Here is a 27,909-nt window from a genome sequence, read left to right as displayed (position 1 = left end):
TAAAATTCCAAAAATTTTTCAGTACCAACATAACATCACAAGTGGAAAACTCCACACCAGGGTTCTGTTTTATAAAACTTTATTTGGATTCAAGAGTAAAAATAAGCTTATGCCAAAAGTGGATGAGAATACCATATTTGTAAATTCAAATTGATTTTTCCTCTCAGAGCGGGATGGCGGTTCCCCATGAAGCTTGACAGGCCACAAGGAAACTACATACAATTTACAGTACATGAGGAGAGTGGGGGATAACCCGTGAAGAACTGAACGACAAGCTAGTTTTCAAAAGTGCTGCACAGCATCATTAAAATTGTATATGACTTGTGTGTTAATTGTATTTAACTGCTTAAAGTTAATAAAAGCAGCTCCATTCTCGCTAAGTGCCCTTATTGTAATATGAGTTCAGTAAATTGCTTTGATTACATTAAGTAAACAGGACACTGCTGCAAATTGCCTTCTTATTTTGGCATTTTGTTTATATTGACAAAAGCATATATATGTTTTGTATAAGTACACTCAAACCATAGAGAAGCTGAATGTAGCAAAACCTAATCAGCTGGTTAAGGACTTAAACACAGCAGTCAGAAAGCTTGCCTGAGATGTTCCTGACATAATCGGCCAGTTCCCTGAGAAATTACAACAGGTGACCAATACACACTGACAAAAAAAACAAAAAAGTTCTACAATGCAAATATGTAGCTTTGGCCCTCTTGAAAGGGAACTAAAATAAAGTCTATAGATAGATAGAACTTTATTTGTCCTCAATTTGAAATGTGGTGTTTGACAGAAGCTCTTTAAATAAATAGATACATAAGTAAGTAAATAAATAGTTAAAGGTCTGACTTAGTTGTTACAGTCACAGTAAGGCATTATGCAGACGTATTGCTGTTGGTATAAGGGAGCCCCTGTAGCGTTTCTTGACACACTTCTGCTAAAACATTTGTTGGCTCAGTGTTAGCGTGTCAGAATGAGGATGTACAGTACTGTTCATAATGACACTCAGTTCTGTTTTAAATGCTTTTTTTCTGCTACTTCCAGGGGGTACAGAGTGCATCCTGTAACTCCCGTTCTTATATAGTTCCTCTGTGTTCTGAGACCAGTCCAACCTGTCATTAATGAGGATCCCCAAGTACTTGTAGTAGTGGAATATGTTTGTCACATCAGTGCACATTATAATAACTATTCAGAGATATGAGTTATTATACGTGAGTCATCATGTAGCTTTTTTAGCTGCATTTGATTCCTACTCAATCAAGGCTGTCCACAAGATATCTCATGTACTGTATATGTAAATATTCCAAAATACAAAAATATCTGAAATATTTCTGGTCCCGGGCAGTTTGGATTAGGGATCCTCCATCTGCATACTTTTTACACTGAATTGGGTGAAAATCTTCAGTAATTCCATTGCGGACAATAGACTTTAGCAGGCAAGCCTCAAAAAATACTTTTACAACCTGAGAGCTACACATTGACATTTGTCTTTATAAACACATAATTGTTGTGTATGTATGAAGAAATGAAGCAGACTATATTTTTGTGGTAATATGGAATGTATAATTCCATAACACACTTTTTCGCATAGTTGGGGACACTCAACCTTTGTCTGGTTTGAGTCACCTTTTGCTTTTAATACTTTTCATCCTATTCCACTATTTGATTTATCTCAAAGCTATTTTTCCATTTTGTTTATAGTAAGTATAGTAAACAAAAGTGTACTTGCAACAGTGTGGGTATTTACATACTGTATTTATATATAAATAATGGTGGGACATTGGTGCAGTGGTTACAAATATTGCCTCACAGAAGACTAAGTTCATATCCTGACCTGAGCAAGTTCTCCCTGTGATAATAAGGGTTTTTCTTCAGGTGCATGTTTCTTTCCTTATCTCATCTTATGTGTTAGGTTATTAGGTTGATTGGTGACTCTAAACCGGTCAGTCCATTGTGAAGGATTTTGAGTACACCTTGTGATGGACTAGTGACCCATCCACATTTTGTTCTTTCCTTGCATCTGGTATTGGCAGATTGCACTTCTTCTTCGTGTGCTTTTGCAAAGGTTCATTGAATGTATGGTGAAAGGAGAAGACATATCCAGCAGTAAATATTATTTTCCATTCATGTAATCCGTAAGTTTATGGAAACTCACCACTCTTCTCAGCAGTAAAATGATCTGCTCTCCTATTAAGCTGTCTGGACAAATGTTTGTCAGAGGCAAACTGTCAACATTTACTTTAAGAACCTGCACATTCGACTGAGTTTAAAGAAGACAACAAACAATCTAATGCATTTCTGGATACATTACAGATACCACAAATAGATAATTTTAGTGCTGAGGAACTGGATAAACCTCTGATGCTATCAGAATTACTAGATGCTATAAAGTCAAGGCGGGAAATCAGCAGGCCCTGATGGCTACCCTGTAGAATTTTATAAGAAATTCTCCACTCAGCTAGCTTCCCACTTATTGGCAACATTTACAGAAGCTAGAGACAATCAAATTCTACCTCAAACCTTTCGTCAAGCATTAATCACTGTCTTTCCTAAACAAAATAAGGACTTGTTACAATGTGCATCATACAGACCAATTTCACTTCTGAATAATGATGTTAAGATACTCTCAAAAATTATAGCTAGAAGGATGGAGAAAGTGCTGCCTTCAGTAATATCACATGATCTATCTATCTATCTATCTATCTATCTATCTATCTATCTATCTATCTATCTATCTATCTATCTATCTATCTATCTATCTATCTATCTATCTATCTATCTATCTATCTATCTATCTATGATCAAACTGGATTTATTAAAGGCCGATACTTACCTTCCAATCTTCGACGCCTGTTTAATGTAATATGTTCACCAGCAAAGTCAAACACCCCAGAGATATTATTATCATTGGATGCAGAAAAAGCTTTTGATATGATTGAATGGAACTACCTTTTGACTACATTAGAGAAATTTGGGTTTGGCCCGAGTATTTGTGCATGGATCAAACTACTGTATACCAATCCAGAAGCTTCAGTTTGTATTAACATTTGTTCAGACTACTTTAAACTAGAACGTGGCACCAGACAAGGATGCCCCTTGTCACCACTGCTGTTTGCAATCGCCATTGAACCACTGGCGGTCCACTGTCGAAATTCTTATCAGATAAAGGGGATTATCAGAGAAGGACTGGCACAGAAAATTTCTCTATATACAGATGATATGGTTTTATATATATCAGACCCAGAAAACACTGTGCCTGCAGTTTTAACAGCACTTACAGAATTTCAAAAGATCTCTGGTCTCAGAATTAATTTGAATAAAGTATTCTCTTTCTAGTGAATTCTCAAGCATATAATATTAGATTGGACACCCTACCTTTGGAATCCCGTAAATGCCAAAAAGGGACTCTGCTCTGTTGGGCCCTTGAGCAAGGCTCTTAACTTGCAATTGCTGAGCGCTTTGAGTAGTGAGAAAAGCGCTATATAAATATAAAGAATTATTATTATTATTATTATTATTATTACCTTTTACCATAGCAGATCAGTTTAAATACCTTGGGGTAAATATCACAAGTAAACATAAAGCTCTTTATCAACAAAATTTCACCGTCTGTATGGAAAAAATTAAGCAAGACTTGCATAGATGGTCAACCCTTTATCTCACTCTAGCTGGAAGAATTAACATTGTTAAGATGAATATCATTCCTAAGCTTCTTTTTTTATTTCAAAACATTCCAATATACATCAATAAAAAAAATTTTAAGCAATTAGATTCAACCATAACCTCATTTATTTGAAACTCAAAACATTCACGTATTCGAAGAGCGGCCCTATAAAGACCTCAGGCAGTAGGTGGCATGGCTCTACCTAATTTTCAGTTTTATTACTGGGCAGCAAACATACAGTACAAGCTATAAAAACCTGGACACAAATAGATGAACATACACAGGCTTGGTCCGCAATAGAAGTAAAATCCTGCAGTACTTCTTTATATTCCCTGCACTGCGCCCCAATAAATGCAAGTTATCGCAAATACAGTATACTAATAACCCAATTGTGCTTCATTCACTCAGAACATGGAACCAATTTAGAAATCATTTTAAGATGGAAAACCTTTTATCTGTGGCACCTCTGCAGGAGAACTACCTCTTTCAGCCCTCACAAACATCTAGTTTTTAATATCTGGAAAAGATTTGGGATTAAATTGCTCAGAGATCTTTATATAGATCTTTGCATCCTTTGAACAATTACATTCCAAATTTAACCTTCCAGCTACACATTTCTTTCACTATCTTCAAATTAGAAACTTTGTTAAACAGAACCTGCCCGACTTTCCTCATCTTGTACCCTCCACCATGCTGGGAAAAATACTGCTCAGTTTCGAGGACTTAGACACCATTTCTGCAATATATAAAATTTTATTAAGAGTCCCTTCCTTTCAAAGATCCAAGAGGACAATGGGAAATAGATCTCTTAATATATCAGAAAAGGAGTGGAAGGTAACAATGCAGAAAATTCACTCGAGCTCCATATTCGCAAAGCATACAATTATTCAACGCAAAATTATATATCGAGCTCATCTGTCTCGCATAAAACTGTCCAAAATATTTCCAGGGCAAGATCCAATCTGTGAACACTGCAACCAAGCTCCTGCCTAACTGGGTCACATGTTTTGGGCCAAAATTTTTAAGTGCCTTTCAGACAGCCTTGGTGTCACAATCCTTCCTAACCCATTAATAGCTGTGTTTGGTGTTCTTCCAGATGGATTTGAAGTGGAGAAGGACAAGCAAACTGTGATTGCATTCACTACACTTTGGGCACGCAGACTTATTTTGTTAAATTGGAAGAATCCTAACTCTCCTCTTATAAGTCAGTGGGAAACCGATGTTTTATATTATTTGAAATTGGAAAAAATCTAATTCTCAGTTAAAGGATCTGTACAGAACTTTTTCAAAACCTGGCAGGATCTAATCAATAATATTTTAGAATAAGAAGAAATAATTATCTCTGCATTTCTTTTTCTTCTCCATTTATCTTTATTGCCCTATTAAACTCAACAATTTAGGTATATTTACAAGCTTTAAGTATTACTCCTTTGGCCATGCTCTCCTTCTCAGGGATGGGGTTTGATTTGTTTTCAATCCTATTTTTTGTAAAAATTGATCTATTTGTATGGAATGATTACAAAAAAATTAATAAAATATTAAAAAAAAAAAAAAAGAACCTGCACATTCTTTTATTCCTGGTTTGCTCCTTAAAAATTCATACATATTTTATAGACTGGGCAGTTTTCAGTGTATACAGTTCTGTGTTAGCTTTAGTTACAATTTAGTGTCATTTGTGAAATTGAACTTCCATATTTTCTGTTTAATATGGTGATGCAGTTAAGTCCATAAGTATTTGGAGAATTACACAATTTTCATAATTTTGGCTCTGTACGGCACCACAATGGATTTGAAATAAAGTCGTCATTATGTGATAGAAGTGTAGAGTTTCAGCTTTAATTTAAAGGGTTTACCAAAAATATTGTATAAGCCGTTTAAGATTGACAAACATTTTTCTGCATAACCTTTTCTGGGGCGGAGTGGTGGCTCTGAGGCTAAGGATCTGCGCTGGTATCCCGAAGGTTGCCGGTTCGAATCCCCGTCACTGCCAAAAGAGATCCTACTCTGCTGGGCCCTTGAGCAAGGCCCTTAACCTGTAATTGCTCCAGGGGGCGCTGTACAATGGCTGACCCTGCGCTCTGACCCCAAGGGGTATGCGAAAAAAACTAACAACCACTGTTGTAAGTCGCTCTGGATAAGAGCGTCTGCTAAATGATGTAAATGTAAATAACCCCCTTATTACCAGGGGCTCAAAAGTATATGGACTGACAAGCTGTTCAATAGCCAGCTGGGAGCAGATCACTCATTATTTCATTAACTATTAAGCAGGTAAAAGGCCTGGGATTGATTCCAAGTGTGGAATTTGCATTTGGAAGCTGTCACTGTGAGCTCTCAATATGAGGTCTGAAGAGCTGTCCATGAAAGTAAAAACATTGCATTATTAGGCCAAGAAAACAAAACTAACCCTTTAGAGAGAGAACAGAAACATGAGGACTGGTCAAATCAACCATCTGGCATATTCTTAAAAACAAGGAACACACTGATGGTCTCAGCAACACCAGAAGGTCTAGAAAACCACAGAAGACAACTGTTCTCGATGATTGCAGAATTCTGTTCTTGGTGAAGAGGAACTCCTTCACAACTTTTAGCCACACCAGGAACACTCTCTGGGACATAGACCTATCATTGCCAAAGTCTACAATCAAGAGAAGACTTTGTGATAGTAAAGACAAAGGGTTTGCAATATATTCCAGAATATTGGAAAGAGAAGAGTATGGAGAAGAGAAGAAATGGTTCATGATCCAATGAATACCACATCATCTTTGAAACATGGAGGAGGCAGTGTTATGGCATGATCATGCAAGGCTGCGAATGGACTAGTGTTTATTGATGATATGACTGCTGGCAGAAGTAGCAGGATGAATTCTGAAGTGCATAGGTCTATACTACTGTAGCTGCTCAGATTCAGCCAATCGCTTTAAAACTGAAAGGACAACACTTCACTATACAGATGGACAATGAGCAAAAACATCCTGAGAAAGCAAACTTGAGTGCTTTTCAAAGCAAAGAAGTAGATTATTCTTCAATGGCCAGTGGGTATACATTTCATTTACTGAAGACAAAACTGATTTAAGAAATCCCAATGAACAAGCAGCAACTGAAGACAGCAGCAGTAAAGGACTGGCAAAGCATCACTAGAGTGGAAAACCAGCACCTGGAGATGGCCTGGGTTCCAGAATTCAGGCAGTCATTGACTATAAAGGATTTAAAACCAAATATTAAAATGATAGTTATATTTATGATTGTTAGTTGTCCAAATACTTTTTAGCTCTTGAAAATAGGGGGGCCATGCATAAAAATGTCTGTTTTTTCTAAACAGCTCATACAGTACTTTTGTTGAACCCCTTTAATTAAAGCTGAAAGTCTATACTTCAATCACATCTTGATTGCTTTGTTTTAAATCCATTGTGGTGGTGTGCAGAGCTTACATTATGAAAATTGTGTCACTATCCAAATACTTGTGGACCTGACTGTATGAAAGCAAAAGTTCAAAATGCTTAGACATGCTTATTATTGATTAGAACATCACTGATATTTGTAAATAGTTATCCAACCAACAGTTTCCTAACTTCATGACCTTAATCTTTTAAAAAGTACAGTGGAACCTCGGTTCACGAACGTCTCGGTACACGTACAAATCGGTTTACGACCAAAAAGTTCGCCAAACTTTTTCCTCGGTTCACGACCACACACTCGGTATACGAACAAGCCAGGTTCCCTTTCGGTTTGTACATGTTCAGTCTCTCCCTGTGCATTTCCTGTGCAGCGAGCAAGAGAGCAAGAGCGCGCGGCACACACACACAGGCAGCTAGAGAGAGAGCTGCACAGGCAGCTCACGAGAGAGCCGCGCACACACACACAGGCAGCAAGAGAGAGGCACGCACACACACAGGAGCGCGCTAGAGAGACACACACACAGGCGCTCCAGGCTTGCAAGAGAGAGAGAGAGAGAGAGAGCGAGCGAGAGAGGGAGAGCGAGCGAGCGAGAGAGGGAGGGACACATAAGGTAGAGAAGGCTTGTTTTTGTTTTCAGTTCTATTTACAGTGATCGGTTCATAGCCTGCATTGTTGCAATGTTACTTTTCTTGGTGGTTTATTAAATTTAGGATTTTTCAAATGTTCATTTTTTCCCCTGCTCATTAAAAAAAAGTGTTTTTAGCTAGCGGTTCCTAGCACTATAGCGTGAACTATTGCAGTGTTAGTTTTCTCTGTTGTTCAAGGTTTTCTCAGTGTTATTCAATGTTTTTACATTTAGTTTACTATTACGTTGTGCATTCTATGGTATAATTAACTTTATTTGTGCTTAAAAATTAAAAAATATATATATTTACATACAGTTTGTACGGTCTGGAACGGATTAATTGTATTTACATACAATCCTATGGGGGAAATTGCTTCGGTTCACGACCAAATCGGTTTACGACCAGAGTTTTGGAAAGAATTATGGTCGTGAACCGAGGTTCCACTGTATTCATAAGGATAAACATGTCAAATAAAATAAGCTTTTTTGTTTTTGAAGGAAAGAATCTTCATAAATACATGCATATTTTTATTTTTGATTGGCTTAATGAGTGAAATATCATGGATTTTGTCACTTAAAGAGCATAGGCTATTATTATGCTCTGTCCATCAAGCTGCTTTCTTCCCACTGAAGCTCACCTTCATAAGGTTTAATTCACATATATGTGTTTGCATTCATTTTTCATGTTCATTGTTTTGTGCGTTTTTGTGTGTAATTCAGCATGTTTCCCCCAATCATTCACCTGTCATTTTTGTTAAAAGGAAAAAGTACACTGGAGTAATTTTCTGCTACATGCATTTTGTTGGCCAGTGTGACATGTGTTATGGTGTAAGTGTTCTTCAACAGTGCCTGCTTTGCCCATGGTGACTGATCAGAACCAGAGATAATCACATATATAAATCACAGAAATAAAATTGTAACTAGCATCTCCCATTCACCAAAACTATTAATTTTAAAAAATGAAAGATAAGGCTCATCGATGCTTTTGGTTCTCATGAAGTACATACAGTACAAGCAAATTAGGGGTAGTCATGCTTCACAGGGGTAATCCTGAGTCTGCTTGATCAAGCTGCTGCAAATACACGACAGAATTCAAGGGCTGTTATTAAAGGATAAGTAGTTGTTGAGATCAAAATACATACAATTACTCAAAAGGAACAAATGGGTTAAATTAATTTAAGCATGTTCAATCAGTATTTAGGGTTATATCTTTATTGTCATTGTTTTTGTTACTTTTGAGTTATTAAACACTTATCAGAGAACATGTATATGCATTTTACACGTGCTTGAACCCTCTAATACCCTTGTAGACTGTGTACAGCACAATAATTAAACCTTGGTAGTTCCTTCTTTCACAACTTCCTAACAGCCATACAAGGTACATGGTAATATTTCTTGCTCAGAACCATAGCAAACGGAAAGATAAATACTTTGTACTGACATTAGTTTTTTAATAAACTACTAACATAGGTGCACTACCTTTGTTCTGATCATGTGATGAATGTCATTTTGTATCATCATCTTAAAAATTATTTTATTTTGATGTTTATTAAACTGCGGTGGGCTGCAGCCCTGCCCGGGATTTGTTCCTGCCTTGTGCCCTGTGCTGGCTGGGATTGGCTCCAGCAGACCCCCATGACCCTGTGTTAGGATGTAGCGGGTTGGACAATGACTGACTGACTGTTTATTAAAACTTAAGATAAATGTATTCATCCATCCAGTATATAAACTTGCATAATCCTACTTGGTCAAAATATACTTTCCTAAATAATTGGGACTTGTATGCCGCTGCACACAGAGATTGTATTATGTTCGCTTCCCGGTTCCTCCCTGTGTGGATAGCGCTTTGAGTACTGAGAAAAGCGCTATATAAATGTAATGAATTATTATTATTATTATGCTAATAGCAGAACCTTTGTTGATATAATTTGGATAGATAATTTATATGGATAAACATTATTTAGTAAAGTCAGAGGTCATATACATGAAGATAGAATTTAACAATTAAGCTACTTAAATAATTGATGAGTTGCAGCTTAGTCAGGATATTTGGGTCTGACTAGAAACCTGCAGTGATTGACTGACCCTGGAATTTTATATATCACAGGCTCTCGTCACACACAGCAAAATCAATATCAAAATGATTTAAATTATTATAATACAAATTAAGCAGGTATAGTTGGATATGGTACGGTTATGGACATCAGTCACCCCAGTGTAAACTGTAAAGATCACACAAGTACTTCAACACAAGGACAGAAATTCACAGATTTGTTTTTTTTTTTAACTCAGAACATCACTTACTGTTGAAGCGATACATCCATATTACTAACCGAGAATGCTAAACCGGATGATGGACGCAGGCACATCCGGCCATGGGCCGTAGCTGCAAAAAGACGTACTGCGCAGGCGCAAGAAAGGGCCGCGAGAGGCGGATGAGGGGCTACGAGAGGCGGACAAGACCACAGAAAAAAGGAGTGAGCAAAGAAACAAGAGGACAAAGAAATGAGACGCCGCAAGCACAGAAAAAGGGAAAAGGCAAAGAAAAATGTAGTCAAAGGCAGGCACCGCACGAAACCCATTGCACACGAAACTAGCACACAAAAAAAAAGAAGACGCTCGCGCACAACGGCAAGGCTCCCCCCCCTACAGGCATGGGACGGGATACACACCAAGAGGGGGATTTAACAAGCCCCTGGAACACAAAAAAAAAGAACACAAAACCACCCCACACACCCTACAAGCAACGGACGGGACACACACAAAAAGGGGTATTCAACAAGCCCCTGGAACACAAAACGAAAGAAGACGCGCGCGCAACAACAATCCTCACCCCCCCCCAAAATCAATAAGAAGTGACACCCAAAGCCACATATCTAAAGGAAACGTCCATATTAAACATACGTCATCTCAACACCTTCACACTAGGCAGCATAGGTGGATCTCATTAAAATAAAGCACTATTAACCGTTCAACTGGAGAAAAGGCTCCATATTAACAGTGAGTGCGATCCTCCTTATTACTTATACATATTTCGCACGCTGAGGAACAAACAAGTCATGCATACACGGTCACGGGTACAAAACGATTCGGATCGGATAACGGGACCAAACATACGAACACGAATGAAACCAAAACAATACACGGCGGCGCATACAACGCGCTTCGGAAAATACGTGAGAAAAAATGTCTCGGATCAAAAAATTCAAAGCTCGAGTAACCCCGTTACAGAGACGTGCCCAAATGAACAGACACATTGAACGTAGATGCATACAGTACGCGTCTCAAAGTGCTGCATCGAAACAAGCACGATTTCAAAAGAAACAGCTCGCGACTCAGACATACAAAAAAGGGAGCAAAGCAACGCGCATATGACCGGCCAGAAAACAAGCAAGCGGGACTCAAAAAGCAGAAAGCTCAACTGACCGACATACAAAACCGGACAAGGCACGATACAAACAATGCACGACATAGAGTGAAACGGACTTTGCGCAAAGCGGAGGCGAATCAATTAAAAATCAAAAATAGCGCGTCACAAATAATGGACATGCAACAACGCGGCACTCAAACGCCACAAGCAAAACATGCCCGTCGCAGACATCAACGCCAGACACCTGCTAAACGCTTACGCCAGTTGGCTGACAACGCTTTCAATAATGAGTCCACTATTGAGGAAAATTCATTGGGATTAATGAATGTCATTTGCAATCATTGTCATTCACTTAACTTCACAGAAGAAACAACTGGCAATACAAATAATGAATTTACACGTTGTTGTCAAAAGGGGCAGATTAGAAAGCCTCCTTTACATTCATATCCTGAATATCTACAGAAGCTTCTAACTAACGATGTGCCTGAAAGTGAAAACTTTATGAACTGCATTAGATCCTACAATAGTTAATTTGCTTTTGCATCTACCGGAGAACATAACAGGACACCAAAAGGCAATGGCCCTTACTGCTTTCGCATATGTGGTTAACACAACGCACTATATTATGTCCAAAAAATATTAATGTTAATCACATTATTAAACAGGTCATTTCATTATTTCCTGGAGAGACACGGCTCTTTCTAAGCTCTGACAAAGTTGACTCTGATGACGACAATGAACATCTGAATTTACCCTTAGAATATTTGAACACTATTAACCCGGAGGGATGACCACAACACAACCTTGACCTTAACAACGGAACAATAATCATGCTATTAGGAAACCTTAACACTAAACAGGGTTTATCCAATGGCACACGGTTAGTCGTCAACACCATAACACACGATGTTATTCAAGCAACAGTTCTTTCAGATTCACATGCTAACAATACTGTTCTCATTCTTGGAATTGACCTTATGAGTTCTGACCTGGAATTACCTTTTACATTGAAACACCGACAGTTCCCCATTAAACCTGCATTTGCCATGACCATTAACAAATCACAAGGACAAACCATGGACAAAGTTTGGATCTGCCTCTCTGAACCCGTTTTTGGACATGGACATCTTTATGTTGCCTTCTCATGTGTTCGACGTTCATCTCACATTAAACTTAAAGTTAAAAATGATCCATGCCAAGGAAGACTCATTCAAAGACAAGACACCATCTTTACTACTAATGTTGTATACAGAGAAATATTCCAATAAAACATTACTCTATGCCAAACACTCTATTTTGTATTTATATAGGCATCATCCAAACCTGCACACTATTCTATATCTAATTCATACATCTCACTCTTTATCATGCCCCAACGCCAGGGGTTGGCGAGCGAAGCGAGCAGGGGGCGGAGCCCCCTAGTATTAAGACTAGATAATCAAGATAAAATTTATAATGAACTTGTCATCAGACCAAATAGGAGTGAGCAATTATACCGGTAGTATAATAACTTTCAGTGTCGCTTGCTGGAGTGAATCTGTGAAAGTTAAAATACTGTAGTTTCAAAAAGTCAACTTGAAGAGGTACAAAAAAACCTTAAATAAGTAATGTGGGGGCAAACGACTAAATGTTCATATATTCAGTGCACATTCATTCCTAACATTAGACACAATAGCATTTTTTAAGTCTACAATGGATGAGTAAACAGATTAACAGAGTAAACAGGTTAAAAATGCTAGAAGGCATTGAGAGAAGGATATTGCTGAAATAGAAATGTAATTATTTTTTTTAACAGTTTTCAAAATTATACAAAGCAAAATGTATCTCGCACTGTATCACTCCTTGTATTTTTCACTGCAGGTCACAGTTGTGACCTTTTGGCTGGGTGTTTGAAATGTTTTGTTAAGTTCTCCTGAACATTGTTCCAAAGGCTAATCATAAGTAAATCCTAGCTATCAAGTTAATTTGCTGGGTACCTTCATAAACCAGACATTCCTTATTAGAGTGCCTGGCTCTTCTGAATCAACTAATGTGTTTATAACATTTATTGTTGTATTAAAGAAGAACTGTTAGTTATAGTCTGAAAATACCAAAACTGTATATTTGTTTTCTTGATTGGATAAAAGTATATGCTGAGTCTGCCTCAGCTTAGCCAGCCTATATTCTTCTATCCATTAGTTTAGGAGAAGATAAGGTGTAAAAACTGTAAGCGAGAAGAAATGTATACTGTAAAAGAAACTGCAAATGTTTATTAATAAAATCTATAAAAGATCAGTGGTAAATCTTTTTTGATTTATGTAAATAATGTGGGTTAAACTAACTAATTTACCTTCAAGGATGAAAGTTAGGCAGATAATCTGTAAAATTAGAAAATTCTCTACAGAGAGAATCTGAAAAAAAAAAAACAGATTTTCAGATTTTCAAGGTATATAGGTTAAAGACATTTTACCTTTTGTAAATAAATGTCTGATAAATATCATGTATATGAGAAGCACCTGCATTAACTATTAAAACACAATGGAAAATCAGAAACTATAACTTATGAGAATGACTTGGAACCCCTAGTCGACACGTCACTATCAGTAGTTAGACAGCGTACAATTCAAGAAACAAGGTTTTTAGGATGTTGAATTATGTAGCACATGCCACATCTAGAATATTGTGTGTAGATTTGGTTTATGTTGTATAGATAAAACATAACAGTTTTAAAGAAAATCTAACAAAAGACCTACTACACCAATTCCAAGTATATGAGGCATATAGTATGAGAAAAGATTGAAGAAATTCAATCTCTTCACTCTAAACAAGCAAAGATTAAAACGTGACATGACTGAAGTGTTTCAAAAGTAGAAGGGAATTATGAAGATAGACCCTGGATATAAGTTTAAAATCAGTTGTTCAACAAGGCACTGAGGCTTAGATGTAAGTGTAAGAGTTTCTCACAAATACTTCAAGTAATTCTTTACACAGTGAACTTTCTGGGAAAACTATGCTCAGAGGGAAAAATCAAACCAATGTCTGTACAACGTAAGTATTTCAGTACAATTGTCTTTGCACATACTGTAATAAACAACAAATGTACAGTTAGGTCCATAAATATTTGGACAGAGACAATTCTTTTCTAATTTTGGTTCTGTACATTACCACAATGAATTTTAAATGAAACAACTCAGATGCAGTTGAAGTGCAGACTTTCAGCTTTAATTCAGTGGGGTGAACAAAAAGATTGCATAAAAATGTGAGGCAATCTAAAGCTTTTTTTTAACACAATCCCTTCATTTCAGGGGCTCAAAAGTAATTGGACAATTGACTCAAAGGCTATTTCATGGGCAGGTGTGGGCAAGTCCATTATTTTATTATCAATTAAGCAGATAAAAGGCCTGGAGTTGATTTGAGGTGTGGCGCTGCTTGCATGTGGAAGATTTTGCTGTGAACAGACAACATGCGGTCAAAGGAGCTCTCCAGGCAGGTGAAAGAAGCCGTCCTTAAGTTGCGAAAACAGAAAAAACCCATCCGAGAAATTGCTACAATATTACGAGTGGTAAAATCTACAGTTTGGTACATCCTGAGAAAGAAAGCAAGCACTGGTAAACTCAGCAACGCAAAAAGACCTGGATGTCCACGGAAGACAACAGTGGTGGATGATCGCAGAATCATTTCCATGGTGAAGAGAAACCCATTCACAACAACCAACCAAGCGAACAACACTCTCCAGGGGGTAGGCGTATCGATATCCAAGTCTACCATAAAGAGAAGACTGCATGAAAGTAAATACAGAGGGTGCACTGTAAGGTGCAAGCCACTCATAAGCCTCGAGAATAGAAAGGCTAGATTGGACTTTGCTAAAGAACATCTAAAAAAGCCAGCACAGTTCTGGAATAACATTCTTTGGGCAGATGAAACCAAGATCAACCTCTACCAGAATGATGGCAAGAAAAAAGTATGGAGAAGGCGTGGAACAGCTCATTATCCAAAGCATACCACGTCATCTGTAAAACACGGTGGAGGCAGTGTAATGGCTTGGGCATGCATGGCTGCCAGTGGCACTGGGACACTAGTGTTTATTGATGATGTGACACAGGACAGAAGCAGCCGAATGAATTCTGAAGTGTTCAGAGACATACTGTCTGCTCAAATCCAGCTAAATGCAGTCAAATTGATTGGGCCGCGTTTCATGATACAGATGGACAATGACCCAAAACATACAGCCAAAGCAACCCAGGAGCTTATTAAAGCAAAGGAGTGAAAAATTCTTGAATGGCCAAGTCAGTCACCTGATCTTAACCCAATTAAGCATGCATTTCACTTGTTGAAGACTAAACTTCAGACAGAAAGGCCCACAACCAAACAGCAACTGAAAGCCGCTGCAGTAAAGGCCTGGCAGAGCATTAAAAAGGAGGAAACCCAGCATCTGGTGATGTCCATGAGTTCAAGACTTCAGGCATGCCATTGCCAGCAAAGGGTTTTCAACCAAATATTAGAAATGAACATTTTATTTCCAGTTATTTAATTTGTCCAATTACTTTTGAGCCCCTGAAATGAAGGGATTGTGTTAAAAAAAATGCTTTAGTCGCCTCACATTTTTATTCAATCGTTTTTTTCACCCCACTGAATTAAAGCTGAAAGTCTGCACTTCAACTGCATCTGAGTTGTTTCATTTAAAATTCATTGTGGTAATGTACAGAACCAAAATTAGAAAAAAGTTGTCTCTGTCCAAATATTTATGGACCATGTAGGTCATGTCAAATGGTTTTCAGTTGCTTTCTAGGACAGAGATGTTAAAGGTGGCTTTTTACCTTGAGGTCCTTAAAAGTATGGAATCTGATCCAATTTCTGGTTTTGGGAGGGCATGGTGTCTTAAATTGTAATGATTTTGAAACTATGGGGACAAGAATTTGATGTTACTCTGCTGCAATTTCTAGTGCTAATAATAAGTCAAGTTTATTTTAAATTGGCATGATCTTATAAAGATTAAATTAAGTTCAATACTAGATAGGGGTGAGGCAGGCACTGCCTAGCTCATTATGCTTATACCTCTTTTTTCTCTGTAGTAATCTACAAATTCTGCTTTTGTGGTCACTTATTACCTCCGTAAACCCCTCATAAAAATATTAATATTAAAACTATCTTATTGTTATGGGGACTGTAAAGGCTACAATTAGGGCAATGCTGAAATCATTGCTTCTTTATTCATGAGGAGGGCCTACGTAAATAGTGTATTGATTTATTAGCTTAGTAAAGTGGAGCCATCAGATTTGTCCAGGACCTTCTAAATAGTCATTAGACTAGCTCTTAAGACCCTTTGATGCAGTCTATTCCGATGTTAATCAACCTAGCCAACATATCCTCTTATATTTTACAATCAATTGTTGTTTGAATGTTCAAAAGTAACTTCAGAATTACTTGTCATTAGCTTACGTATGGACAAATAAGCTTTTTCTGTTGAGATGTTAAATTGGTGCATTAGAGTTATAAAATTCTTCATATGCATGCTTATGTATGTGGTATTAATACCTCTTTGAAATACTGGGATCAATGAACCACATAAATTGAAGGGAAGGGCGGGCATTCAGGGCACTTTTAGCTTTTTAATGTTATATATTGTATTCATTGTTGTTGTATACTACATAACCTAGGAAGCAATTACTCTGCTTTACATTTTTTTCACAACTTCGTGCTTAGATTTTGCCACTGACCATACACATGCGGTTACTTTACTGTACTAATCAAAATGCTTTCAAAAGAGTTTGTACACACACACACATTTGTCGAAGTGAACGGGTTAAACAAAGCCATGTTGTCAACGCCACTGTGTACTTTTCTATTGCTGTTTCCTTAAGTGAATATGACTGCTGTTGCCAATGGGTTTGTTCAGCAAAATGAGAAAAACAGGAAATTTCCAGGAAAAATGAGGAATGCTAAAGTATGTGAATGTTGGTCCATTATTATTTTACTTGTGGTTCTTTTGAGAGGCATATATGGTTTAATATAGGCGTATGTGCAATATTATCTAAATGTATGGTTATAGTGCTTGCATGCAGTCCCCCTCACACCCATTCTTCTGACCATGCTAGTGTGACATGTAGTGTTTATTTAAGGTTTTACTGTAATACTTGTTAATGTGCTTATACTAACCCAAAGTACTTTTTCACCTGACCAACTGGCAGGGGTGATCACAGCAATGTGCCTGGATACCAATGATGTACTTCTTTTCTTGGTCTCGTACAATATTTAAAACTGACCCTTTCATAACTAGGACTTAAAAATCTTTCTTCAGGTTAAAGATACTTATCCTGTCAAAAGATGTATTTTGTTAGGTGTGTACTTCAATTTGAAAGGGAAATAGGAATTCAGCAAATAACCAAAGCAACTAACAGTGTTACACAGGGCAAATTTTTGAAATGCAAAGATGTCTGACCTCCTAATTTTCCACAGTTACTTCCAACACCCTCTTTTTTAATGTACATATTTTTAGCTAACTTTCTTTTAGCCGTAAGGATTTCTAGAAGAACTAATACTGCTATATGATAGTAAATCTTGGTGCCTCCATCTGTTGCTGCTTTCTTAATTAACTTACAATAAAGAAATTCTTGGCTGTGGTGCCTGCTCCATCTTGTGGCAGTCAAACAACTGTCCTTATCTTCTTTAACCATGTTTGTGCTCCTATGGCAATTGGAAGACCAGCTCTGTTTTCTGTATGGTTAAACAGTTGTTCAGCTAAATAAAGATGAGTCAGGTGGCTTTATCTGTCTATAAATCTTAAATTAGAAAGTTAAATTGTCCATTTGTAGGTCTCACCTTATAAATGGTATAGAAATTAATTCCCCAAGCCCCTTGTGGCAGGCAAAGCACACCATGATCATATATAACAAAGTGTATGATTAGAGACATGTCTTATTTAAATGATATAAAGATAAAATTAATGTTAACAGTATGTTCTGAAATACAAAAACTGTTGAATGTGAAGAATTATGTTAAGAGCACATTGCAGTGTTGGATCAGAATAGATGGCACTGATAACCTGTTCTGGTTTCCATTACTAGCATGATTTTAAAAATGCGTGAGCTTGCTGCCTTCAGTTGCCTAATGGACTCTATCTAATTCTCCACATCTGATCATGCATTTCTGCAGGATGAGCCTCTTTATAAAGCAACTATCTATTTAATTTTTCCACAGGCTAATGTTGCATTATCACATCTGTTTGACAACAAAAATTGAGAGCAATTAAGTTATGAAATAATTTCCTTAAAGAAATATTCTCTAGTGTTTTTTTTAATTATGTGGTTTTCATATCTTGCAAGCAGTTAATATTTCCCAGTTATATCACTGAAATGCATGTTAAAATTGTGAATCTCTGCCTTTGTAACCTTGGCTACAAATGTTTCAACAACCAATTGCCTTGATTCTCAGTTAAAAAAAAAGATACTTCATTTTTAGTTTGGTTTTAATAATTTATATTTTGGCCCCTGGAGGCTTTTTGGCTTTTCTTGGTGATGGGAATTATGGCTCAGCTTTAAAAGCTCAAGGTTAATTCTGTGCCCATGTGCAAGCCAGTAAATATAACTGATTTTTTCCCCTTATCTCTCTTCTTTCTAGAATCTGACATTGATGCAGCCACAGCCATGATGCTTTTAAACTCTTCCCCAGAGAAACAGAAGATGGAGTGTAAGTGATTTAATGTTATAGCAAGGCAGTAAGACCTTTTTTTTCTATCTTTCTTGTAGAAGTTAACATTTTAATTTGTACATTTGTCAGGATTGTGTATTTTTAGTTACATGTCATGTGTTATTAGGTTAAAATGGGCCCTCAAAAAGACAAAATGTAAAAATGTAAAAATATTGAATTGAAATTTGAGCCCGGCCTCAAGATCCCTGTATCATTATTCTGAGCATCCCATGAAGGATCGAAGCCAGATGATTGCCTTTATCTCAAAAATGAAAAGGAAAAAAAGATTAGCTGCTTAGCTGGGTCAAGAGACCTCACATTCCAAGTAACATTTACTGCCTTTACCCTATAGCACATAGTGTCTTGGCTGTTTAAAATTTGGATATTTAAGTTGAATTACCACATAATTTTACTCAATCACAACTTGTTCGTTTTCTAATGTCTCTGGTATCATATTTTACTAGCTCTCAAATGTCATGTGGTCAGAACACAAGGACATAATGCATACCTTAACTATAACTAAAAAAACATAACCTTTTTTTTTTTTTTTTTTTTTTTTTGTAGTGACCTGTAACATCTGAACTGTATATCCAATCCATATGAGTCAGTTTAACTTGTGTGGGGCCACATGCTACTCTATGTAAAAAATACTCCAAAATTGAAACTCTGCTAACCCCCATGCTACATACAAAATGTAACAAATTTAACACAGATCCATTAGTCTAATTTGGTTAGTTAAGTATTAGTGAATGGGTCCATTAGTGTACATATGCCAAAAAAAAAACAAACAAGTAAAGGATATTCCCACAGTTTAAAGAAGAAAAAGAAAAAAATGATTCAAGATATCATCAGCTTCATCACATGACATTAGGCCTAAAGTAGCTTCATTCTGTTATTCTGTCAGAGTAGTACATGCTGTTTAGTTTAGAAATTGCACCTTAGTTGGCTTAGGTCTTCCTTGTATGTTTTCTGTGTGGTAGTATCACATACATATCATATAATCTGAATATAATTTCATTTGATTTGCATTCAGCAGTTTCAATAGTATACTTACATTTAATTTGCCTTTTAATTGATTCTGCACATTTCAATAGGATGAGAATGTTGAAACAATGTATACCCCTAAATATTTTTCAAGTTGTATTTCCTGTAGGTCACTGTCTCCCAACTAGAACTGATAATTCTGTCCGCATCAGCTTTATTCTGAAGCCTTCTTTTTTGAATTATTAATCTATTATTTGACATTTTTACTTTTATGTAGTGTCTTTCATATGATATTATTCATTGTGGGAAATGTGAAGTGCAATAATTTGTATGAAAAACAAGAGTTCCTTTAAATTGTGAATGCATTCTCAATTTTTTCCTTTTATTTGTAATCTTCACTTCATAAGTGCAATGCCATTTCTCTTCAATCAGGTGGCCTGTCTCACTCTGCCTCTGCCACATTGCCAGTAAAGAGGACCTACAGCAGCAACAGCATACAGGATGTGCAAGATAAACCTATTGATCTTTCTCAGCCAGTAATAGCAGTTGTCAGCAATGACCCTAAGGAAGATCACAATTACACTGCCACCTTCCAACGCTGTGCGTCAAGGTCAAGTGTGTCTTCCTCATCATCTGTGGATGAGGCCTATGAGTTTGCATCAACAGCTCGACGAGCAGGGAGCGAGGGCTTCAATAGTGATGAAGATTCTGATTTGCCAGATGATGGGGAAGAAGAGGAAACAGAAGATCTCCTTGGAGACAGTGGCTATGGATCTCAGCGATGCAGTGCCAGTCTAGCAGCTGGTGCACCAGCCAACAAGAAGCCCCGCAGAGAAGTGAAGGTGGAGATTGACGAGGAGCTAAAGGAGGCAGCAGGTTCTCTTCTGCACCTTGCTGGGATTCGCACATGTTTGGATGCTTCAAGATGCACAGCAAAGAGCAAGAGCAAAAATTAAGACTTCCAAGAGTGGCAGTTTTTTTTTTTTTTTTTTTTTTAGTTTTTTTTGTTTTTTATATATATTGAAAAAATAACCCCACATGGCAATATCATTTTACAAAGGAGAACAAAGCCATATTAAGACTTTTGTTAAGAAGATAGTGACTGCTGTGAACTACTCTGAAGGGTCAAATAAGATGAAGCAATTCAACAAATTTATATCGTTTTTCTCTTTGTTTAAAAAAGTGATGAGTTTCAAACATAAAACAGTTGCATGCTTCCTTTCCCAGCAAGTTACTGGTATATTTAGGGATGAATGCATGGATTTATAGCACACAGCAGGACTTCTGCTTTCCATCATTTTTCACAGTTGTACCGTACTTTCCTTTGTAAAACTCTTTGAATAGTGTCAAGAAAATGAGGCATTTCTCAGCTAGAAGATTATCCGAGAGATACAGCCCAAAACAAAATGCAATAATTATTACAAACCATTTTTTATTTTTTTCTCCAAGGTGGATTATACATTTAGATGAAGACAAGAAAGCATTAGCACCACAACCTTATCAGGGAGAAAGTTAGAGAAAGAGCCTCTGGACTTTGTGTTAATGTGTAGCCTTTAGTAGCTTTCCTGAACTTTGCTTTTGAGTTCCGCAACAGGAGTTCATTTAAAGCACTTCAACAGAAGACTATATGGGAGATTATAATTTTGAAAAGAAACCCTCTAGAGTCATAATTAGTTTTAAAAAAAAAAAAATTTTCAAAACTTGTTTCAAACTATTATGTGAGAGGTATGCACACACATTTTCTGTTTTTCTGAATCAAAAAACAGTGAATGTTCTTTGGAGTATAGAAAAAGAAAAGTGAACAAAATAATGTCATTTTTTTCAATCCCTTGATTAATTTTTCCTGCTATATTACACTGTCCGCTGGGGTTTGAGGGGAAAAAAACAGCCCTTTTGTGGAATTTGTTGTTGTGTTTTTTTTATTTCTTTCCTTTTTGAATACTATGTCGCAAAATATCCATTGTTCTTATGGTGTGCTGGACCAAGGAAGTGCAAAGCTACTAGACTGACACCAACTTGACAAACAAAGCACAAGTGAGCAATTTGTGTGTTTTTTGTTGTAAAACATGATTTAGTTTTGTTACGGATAAAATTTGAAAACAAAAAGGTACTTGCTTGTGTCCCACAGTGTATGAGTCAAGATGGAAATAATCCTTGCTGGCTTAGAGACCTTGTATTTCTAGGAAGAAAGTGGACGTTCAGTCAGTCAGATTATCTCTGTTTTCATGTGACCTTACAAAATCACACTCTTTAAAGTACAGTTTAGCTTAAAAAATCCTTTATTTTCTAACAGTTTAAAGTTGAGAATTTTGAGGGTTATTAATTCTTTTATATTTCCAACATTTACGCAGTTAAGAATCGCCGAAAAGCAGGACCTCATCTCATTAGAATCCAAACTTACATTTTTACTGCCTTCTTACCATCAATGCTCACTTTGATTCTTTATATTGTATGCATTCTACTAAATGTACACTTCTGTCCTTATTTCTGTTATGTCATGTCATAATATTTTTAACGTATCTGTTGATACATATAGTTTTTATGTATCAAAGCAGTACGGGTTTATCCACATCTTACAGACAGCGTATCTCTCTTCTTTAACTCCTTGCCAATGCCATCATGTAAATGTGGTTGCCACCTCAGCCTTTTAAATTATTCATTTGAAAAACACTGACCTATCAAAATGAGGTCCTTCTGCAGTTTGCCAGGACCAGCACACCTATGCTTAAGTTTAAATCAAGCATTTACAGAGATTCTCACAGGCCAGGATAAGGGAACTTAGCAGGTAAAAGGTTGCTGTTAAAGTAAATATTAAATATACATACAATGTATTTCAGTTTGTGTGGAAAGAATTTACCAGGAACTGTCACATTTTTTTCAGTTTGTTTCTTGTTTTAATTATGTTTTAGTTATCACTGCCTGATTGAAAATGTGAGTAATTACCCGAAACAAACAACTGTTGAATTATTTTCAGTTCTGTTTGTTCTAATTTTATTTGTTGCCGGTAGGTCAGTGGTAAACAGGATTTGCAGATAGTGTTAACAGCAGGTTGAAATTGATGACATTTTGACTTAATACCAGCTCAATTTGTTTACAGAAACATTAAGTGAATTGGTTAATGTTTCATTGCCATTAGTTATATGGGTATGTAGCAGGCAAAAGACTCAGTCTCATATATATATATATATATATATATATATATATATATATATATATATATATATATATATATATATCCCCTCCATCCACTGCCAGTCCAACTTAAAATGTATTTTTTGCAGGTGATCAGAATAGAATGGTATTCCAATATAAAGCAAGATTAGCTGTTTGTTTCATCATTTCTTCAGTTTTTTGTTAAACTGGAAAGCTGTGACTGGTCATATGTTTGCAAACCTGTATGAAATGTAGATGTTTACCTAAAGCAAGTAGCTATTAAACTGTTTATTTTTTATATTTATTTTTGTAAAAAGGATTTAGAATGCATGTAGAGATGATTGGCTGAAATTATCATGGCACAATTCACAGAAGGTTTTGATAGAAAGTATGATTTGTTTTAATTTTTATACTTTTTCTTCTTCTAGTAGGATTTGAATAGTTGGAGGCAAGAGAAAAGAATGGGAGGTGGTGAAACAGTCAGTCCCCTACCTCTGCCATGAGCTATGTACAGTATTACGAATCTATGCTATGAGTTCATGATTGAATTCTCAAGAAATTTAGCAACATTTTTACTTTGAAACATTAGATATTTAATAAGCAGCAATGTCAAGATGGTATGGGTATGGGGATATGAAGGTTGGGTGGTTATGAAAAATCAGATGTACTTCCAGAGCAGATACCCTGGCACTTACTTCATTATTTTTTTTTTTTTTTTTTTCAATATTGGTCCTAAGGACTAAAGTGTTTTTATAGCATATGCTCAACTATTGAAGAGGCCAAGCTTTTCAGTTTGATCAGTCAGCTTCAAAATAGCTTAGGTAAAAGATGGTTCTGTATTTTGATGTTATTTATGGGGCTTTAGAGAAAAGGAAGGTGTACTTAGTAAATAGAAAGACAAAGCGTACAAAAGTAACCAGGTTTGTGTTTGTTAGGTATATAATTCCTGAGGAATGATTCAATCAGCCATCAAAGAAGAGTGCCATTGTTTCATCTCATTTTCTTTTTAATTTCCATTTTCTTTTTTATTTATTATTAAAGCTAAATACAGATATATTGACAAAAGAGAGTAATTATCCCTTGGAATTGTATTCCAGAGATGAGGTGCTATCGCACTCTATTTCTTTTGTTCAGCTAGCCAGAAAGAGTGAAGCAGTTGCCATAATCTCTACGCAAGTAGTCAGGCTGAAAGTGACATACTTTATGTACGATTGCTTTTCTTATCTACTTTGTTTTTATTTTTATTTTTTTGATTTTAAATGAAAACTAACGTAAGCTGCCAATACAGTATCAGTTTGTGTAACAATGAGTCTAGCTGTCTTCAGTGTCTGTAAGACAGATGACCTTTTTTTCTTTTTGTATGCTAACGTCTGTTAATAAAAAATTTATAAAGTTTATTTTCACCAAAGATATGCAATTGCATTATATATGGTATTACTTAATAAAATGTACTTGTTTTACTGCTGTTCTAGTTTATTTCTGCACATTTCCTTCCCTGTACTGTGGGTGGCATGGGTAGTTGATAAATCTTCAGCCATTACTGGTTCCTGCAGTGCTGATTTATCTGTTGCAAGCTCACGGCTGACTCCCATTTTTATGCTGAATATGGTTTGATTAGTAAGGGCTTAAAATATGGATCAATTAAATTTACAAACTTCTTGATACTATATAAATTATTTCATTCTTCACAATTAAGCAACCTGACATCCCTGCCAGGAATATCTCTGCTGGCAATGTGGAGTCCTGATCAGAGAGGTTGCTCATAGCTAGTGAACACAATATTAATTCCAGATGGCCGTCTAGGTAGGGATGATCATGTACTGCATCTTAAAACTTGAGTAAAAGCTACTCCCACTGACTGCTATAATTATTTCTGTATCTGAACTTTTTCCCCCTATATTGATTGACAAATTGCCCGTAACGTGGTTCCAGCACCCCAGATATTCAGTTGATTAAAACAAGAAAATAATTCCATTTCTTTTGTCTATTTTCTAGCCTGCTTACTAATTGTCGTGATGATGCTGGTGCCTTGCACCACAGAGTGCAAAGCAGGTAGCAATCTTGCATAGGATGCCAGTCATCACAGGACACATCGAACTAACTGCAGGCATGTTTAGACTTTGATTTGGTATTATTTAAAAAAATAAGTTCTCAGGAAAAATAAAAAGTTTAATTGCTTGTCCATTTACACAAGAAAGTGAATTTCTCAATGGCAGTCAATCCTTATTTTATACACTGACATTCTAACCAGGTGCACTACCTCCTTATGGCACTTTGTAAAGCTAAGAATTCAACTAGAATGGAAAATAAGAAATGTGCTGCATCTACAACAGTAAATACAGACAGTACAGCAATTCCTCCAACTCCTGGAATTAATATGAGCTTTGTGTCTGGATTGTTTCCCTACATTTCTTTGCCAAGTTAAATTTACACCAGGCTCTAAAATGTATCATCATTGACAGCAGACATATCAAATATCACATTCCCCATGCAAAATTCAAATCAGCTTCTGCTTACTTGGTGGCATTTACATGTGTGAAGTGTGGTTGCTGTCCATTTTTAACCACTTCCAAATGTGAATTGTGCATTTACACCTGCTTTTTAATGTGGTCAGTTGCCTAAAGAAGCCTACGTGATCAGCAGATACTACATCACAGGGGAAAAGATAAAAGGTCATACGTAAGTGAGAGAGCAGGAAGAGTCCAGTAAATTAAGGTGTTTGGCTTCAGACCACAAGGTTACGGACTCGTAGCCCAACAGAGACTCACTTTGAGCAAGTCATTAAATCTGCCAGTGCATCCATTGTGACTAAATGCAGCCCTAGGCTGTTTTATGCTACAGTTTTAGAGCACCAGTTGATGCTTTTAAAATGAGCTAATAGCAAAACCTTTTAGCTTACGGCAGCTTAATTTAATCCCAGTCAAGACTTGTAAAAGACATACCTTGGTCTCTCTGTGACGCTGAGTGGCCTGTTTATTTAGGCAGTTTCACATAGGAGCAAATCTCTGGACTGCCAGTTCAGTGCCCACTTTGACTCTCTGTGTGACCGTAAGCAATCCTCTCGATATACACGGACCTCAATTTTGTCCTTCTCTGTCTCACACACACAAACATATATATATACAGTGTATATATATATATATATATATATATATATATATATATATATATATATATATATATATATATACATACAGTGCCCTCCACAATTATTGGCACCCCTGGTTAAGATGTGTTCTTAGGCTTCTAATAAATTCTTTTTTTTCCCAAAAACTATAGGCTTACAACTCAAAAAAGAGAATAATCCAACCTTTAATTGAAGTTCATTTATTCATTGGGGAAAAAAATCCCCCATTAAGAAATACATTGTTTACATGAAATCCTGTGTGCCACAGTTATTGGCACCCCTAACAATTCCTATAAAATAAACGTGTTTGAAGCGTTTTTGTAATTTCCAGTTTAATTTTTAAAGTTGATCAGAGTAAATTGGAACTTTGAATTAGTAATGAATGACTTCCTGTGTCCCTGGGGTATAAATATGAGGTGACACAGTGTCCTATTGCTCTTAGCCACTCTTCAACATGGGACAGACCAGAGAACATGCCGTTCAAGTCAGGCAGATGCGTGTCGACCTTAATGAGTCGGGTGACGGCTCCTCGCCTAAAGCTACCAGTATCTACAGCCAGAGGAATAATAAAGAAGTGCAAAACAACAGGAACAGTGACAAACAGGGCTGGACGAGGACCACAAGGCACAGTGAGGAGGATGACGGTGAGAGAAGTCACTGTTAGCACTCTTTGGTACAGTTCTCTATCTTAGGGGGGGTCACAAAGTCTCCATGACAACCATAAGACGCCATCTACATGCCAACAAGCTGTTTGGAAGACATGCAAGGACAAAGCCTTCTCTCACCTACAATCACAAACGTTAGCATCTGGACTTTGATAAGCAGTACTAGGGCTTCAACTGGGACCGTGTGCTTTGGTCAGATGAGACTAAAATGGAGCTTTTTGGTAACAAACATTTTAAGCAGTATCTGGCATGAATCCAAGAATGGGTATGTTGGAAAGTACCTCATGCCCACTGTAAAGTATGGTGGAGAATCTGTGATGCTGTGGGGATGTTTCTCTTCCAAAGGCCCAGGGAACCTTGTTAGGGTGCATGGCATCATGAAGTCCTTGAAATACCAGGACAGTTTAAATCAAAATCCGGTGGCCTCTGGCAGAAAGCTGAAGATGGGTCATCATTGGGTCTTCCAGCAGGATAATGACCCTAAACATATGGCAAAATATACACAGCAGACACAAAGTCACAGTCCTCCCATGGCCATCTCAGTCCCCAGACCTCAACCCCATTGAAAAGCCATGGGGTGAGCTGAACACAAGAGGACCCAGGACTCTGGCCGATCTAGAAAGATTGTGCAAAGAGGAATGGTCAAAAATCCCTGTCTCTGTATTCTCCAACCTTGTGAAATGTTATAGAAGAAGATTAAGTACGGTCTTGTTGGCAAAACGGGGGTTGTACGAAATGTTAACAGCAGGGGTGCCAATAATTGTGGCACACAGGATTTCAGGTGAAAAATGTATTTCTTAATGTGGGATTTCTTCCCAATGAATAAATGAACTTCAATTAAATGTTGGATTTTTCTCTTTTTTGTGTTGTGAGCCTATATTTTTTGGGAAGAAAAAAGAATTTATTAGAAGCCTAAGAACACATCCTAACCAGGGGTGCCAATAATCGTGGAGGGCGCTATATATTGTGGTGGATTGCCGGCATTTTACTCCGGCCCTCACCCCCAGGCCGCCAGGAGGAGCTCTCCTTGATAGCATAAACGTGCCCCGAGTTCCAGCAGGGCCTCATGGACTTTGTAGTTTCTACACCCAGCCCTGCTGGATACCTTGGGGGCAACCAGGCGTCGCTGTAGGTGGGCTCTTATGTGCCCTATAACCCGGGAGTACGTCATGGTCACGTGACAGGAAGAAACGATGTGCTCCCGGGTTGAAGAAAAGGACTGTTTACCCTGAGCCGGAAGGAATAAGGAACTGTGGACTGTTGGAC

The 27,909-nt window shown here is 37.0% G+C and overlaps 1 protein-coding gene across 2 annotated transcripts in view; it reads left to right on the top strand.

The window, feature by feature from the left end:
- The window catches only part of foxn2a (forkhead box N2a), a 91,184-nt gene extending 68,296 nt beyond the window's left edge, over positions 1-22,888 (top strand). For both annotated transcript variants that reach the window (XM_028820402.2, XM_051919617.1), the window contains 2 exons: positions 18,646-18,714; positions 20,131-22,888. In XM_028820402.2, coding sequence (XP_028676235.1) covers positions 18,646-18,714; positions 20,131-20,654 — 593 coding nt within the window. In that variant the 3' untranslated portion in view covers positions 20,655-22,888. The remainder of the gene's footprint in view (positions 1-18,645; positions 18,715-20,130) is intronic.
- The last annotated feature ends 5,021 nt before the right edge of the window (positions 22,889-27,909 follow it).

Source organism: Erpetoichthys calabaricus, chromosome 15 (genome assembly GCF_900747795.2).
Source record: "Erpetoichthys calabaricus chromosome 15, fErpCal1.3, whole genome shotgun sequence".
NCBI lineage: Eukaryota > Metazoa > Chordata > Cladistia > Polypteriformes > Polypteridae > Erpetoichthys > Erpetoichthys calabaricus.
The sequence above is the reverse complement of the archived record's forward strand: the minus strand, read 5'-3'. Positions and strand labels throughout refer to the sequence as shown.